This window comes from Galendromus occidentalis, unplaced genomic scaffold (genome assembly GCF_000255335.2).
Source record: "Galendromus occidentalis unplaced genomic scaffold, Mocc_1.1 scf7180000077545, whole genome shotgun sequence".
Taxonomy (NCBI): Eukaryota; Metazoa; Arthropoda; class Arachnida; order Mesostigmata; family Phytoseiidae; genus Galendromus; species Galendromus occidentalis.
Window position 1 is genome coordinate 10,742 of NW_003805533.1, and position 3,211 is coordinate 13,952.

A 3,211-nucleotide genomic window follows, 5' to 3' on the forward strand; every position below is an offset into this window, starting at 1 on the left:
AGAGCGTGTTCTGGGCGATCCAGCGGTGGTTATAGGGGGTCAGTTCTCCGATGCGATGAGTCCTTCTACCTTGAAAAAAATATTTGAGTGCTTCACCCACGAAAATACGAAAACTCGGAAAAAGATTGAAAAATCCGAAATTCGCAGAATTCACAAACGCCTGAACCGATCGCCGCAAAAACTCAGCGAGTCTAGCGATACCGAGTCGCCGCGAAGCGGCGACCGGGAGCGCTAGTTTCACATAGTTTCATTGAGCCGTTCAAAAGTTAGGGCCGGGACGAGGAGAGGGGAAAAAAGTCCCGACTAAAAATGACCACCCTGTAGTTAGGTCTCGGGTTCCTGGTAGAACGAGGAGTCCGCGTCGGTATTGGTTTCTCTATGGCTAGAGGGCTGGTATCCTGGTTCCGTCCCGCAGGGTTTGACGGGGGTGTTAAGAAATCTTCGATAGCCGATGATGCTGGTGAGGGTCTTCCAGGCGAACTTGTCGGGGGCGGCTCTATTGGCAAAGGTCCTGATGGGCTGTGTGGATCAGCCCGAAAAAGTTTTGTCTCTGTTGCGGCTTTGACTCTCTGGGTTTTCTTCGGACGCAAGAACCGTCTGTTCCGGACGTAAGTCGCTCCATCCGTTGTCGTGACTGCGGGTGAGCGCGGATTCCGTTGGAGCCCACTGACTGTTGCGGGTCTCCACTGTCTAGTGTCTGTCTGCAGCCATACTTCCTGTCCACTTTTCAGTGGCTCCAGAGCACGTGAATGACGATCGAAATACTCTTTGGCCTTCGAAGCGTTGTCTCTCAGAGCTGCGCGTCTTCTCCGCCAAGTGTTTCTTGACGGGTTTTCCAAAGGCTCACTCGATGTCGGCAGCAGCGAGCGGACGACTCTCTCGGTGGACAATCCGGCGGGAGAGATCCCATCGGGAGCCGGTGTAGTGCGCAGGCTGAGTAGCGCCGTATCTTCGCCAGAGGCTTTCGATTTCCAGATGACAGCCTTCAGTGTCTGTATCGTTTGCTCGACAAGGCCATTCGCAAGCGAATGGCCGGGTGATATTGTGCTGTGGACTGTGTCCCATTCTTGCAGCTTCGCTCTGAAGCCCTCGCTGAAGAACGGGGGACCGTTGTCTGAGATTATCTCTCGGGGAATTCCCTGAATGAGCCACCAATCAATCAAGGTCCAGCACACGACCTGTGTACTAGAAGTCTGAAGTTGTCTCACCAAGAAATCTTTCGAGAAATAATCAACGGCCACGTCGTCAACATGGAACAGATTAAGAGCCACGGTAAGCCATGGATGCGGCGTCGCCGGCAACGGATGCAGGGGCTCTTTCGAGTTGGCTCGGGCATACGCTTGACACTGAGAGCATCGGTCTACTGCACTACGTAGATCAGACGTCATCCCTGACCAGTATGCGCTGAGACGAGCTTGACGAATCATGCGCTCTGAAGCTTGGTGAGCTCCGTGTAGCACTTCGATGACTCGTTTCCGGGATTTATCGGGAACCACCAATCGTTGTCCGCTGTAGAGGAGTTCTTCCTCCTCCGTTAGTTCTTCTTTGAAATCCCAGAACACTCTCGTAAGTGCGTGGCAGTCAGCTTTGGGCCAGCCGAATCGGATGTATTGCATGACGTGCTGAATCTGGGGGTCTTCCTTCGTGTGTTGTTGGAGTTGAGTCCATCGAGTATCGGACATAGCCACGAGAGCGTGTACGGTCACCAGTCGGTACTCCAGTTCTGGTGTTGCGATATTGGCGTTTGTCGGAAACCTGGACAGCGTGTCCGCGAAGTACAAGAATTTCTCGGGAACATAGGTCAACGTTAAATCGTAACGTAAAATGCGGAGTAGCATCTTCTGGAGTCGGGGACTCAGGAGCGCGAGTTCTTTCATCACGATACTAAGGAGCGGTTTATGGTCAGTCTCTACGCGAAACCTTTCCGCCGTGTATGTATGTAGAAATGGAAATGCTGGTGATGGCTGAGCTGCTACTGGCTCGTGCCGCGCGTTAGCTAGCTGACGTCGACTGTGACGCTGTGTCGCTTGTCGTCACGGCGCGCTATCCGAAAGTTTATTCTCAGGAAAGTAACACAAAGATAACACGTCTTCCCAGGGGGTCCCCACGATCAGGCTAGGGACAGCCAGTCCACGCCTTTCCCCGCGCCAATCAACGTCGCGCAACTCCCAGCCACAAAGGTTCCGAACTTCAGTCGGTACCCACCCCGCTTCCAGGAATGGAACGACATGTTCACCAACTACGTCGATTCCCAGCAGCTCGAGCCTACGGGAAAGTGCCGCATCCTGAAGTCTTCCGTCGTAGGCAATGCGAGCCGCCCGATCGCACACCTGCGTGTGTGCGCCGAGAACTACGAGATGATGAAGAGGATCATTCGAGAACGATTCGGGGGAGACACGCGGATCAGGGCGTCTCACATCCATCGCATCCACGCGATATGTGCTATGAGGGACCTAGATAAGGAGTCGAGGTTAGTGGAGTTCCTTTCGCAGCTCGGCCAGCACCTGCACTCCTTGGTAGCTTTAGGCAACGATCTGGGATCGCTTTCTACAGCGTTGGTTCCGGTCGTTCTCGCGGCATGGCAGCTCCTTCGAGGCTGCGTTTGAAATTCAACTCACAGTGGATGGGTGGAACAGGCGGAGAGGCCCCTCAACTCGAGTCTCTCTTGAGTTTTCTAGAGAAACACGCAGCCCTTATGGAAGTGTGTGAGCAACAAGCAAAAATTCGGAACTTCTAGAGCAAGCGAGCACCCTCCAGGTTCGGTCTATGGTGGGCAAGGATTCAAACACCGTTTCAACGGTCAGAAAGGGCTCCGTCACGTCGGCTCTTTCGGGGCAGCGGTAAGCAGGCCGAATCATGCATGCTCATCTTGTGGCAAAGGCCACGATAGTTTCAAATGCGATATATATAAGCTACAAAGAGATTCAGGGAATCCTTCTGAACACATTCGGGCCCTCAAGGTCGATTTTCCGGCGACGGCATGAAATCTTGAGCCAACAGGCTCCCATATCGGCCCTTTCAAACCCCGAAGAGATAGTCGATTGGGCCAACTGGAAAGGCGATCAATTCGAGTGAAGCAGTCTGACCGGTGGGATGTTCAAAATCTTCTTGGCGATCAATTATGCGCTGGCCCAGCTTTCAAGAACGTGCGAAATATCATGCTCAAGGCCGTGGATGAGAAGCCGAAGTTGACCATTGCGGAGCTACGGAC

The 3,211-nt window shown here is 53.4% G+C and overlaps 1 protein-coding gene across 1 annotated transcript; it reads right to left on the reverse strand.

Moving 5' to 3' along the window:
* Positions 1–324: 324 nt before the first annotated feature.
* On the reverse strand, positions 325–1,877 carry LOC100908052 (uncharacterized protein K02A2.6-like). Its single transcript, XM_003748626.1, has 2 exons — positions 672–1,877; positions 325–519 (listed from the first exon to the last, which is right to left on the reverse strand). The coding sequence occupies exons 1-2, from the start codon at positions 1,875–1,877 to the stop codon at positions 325–327; spliced, it is 1,401 nt and encodes a 466-aa protein (XP_003748674.1).
* Positions 1,878–3,211: the final 1,334 nt, after the last annotated feature.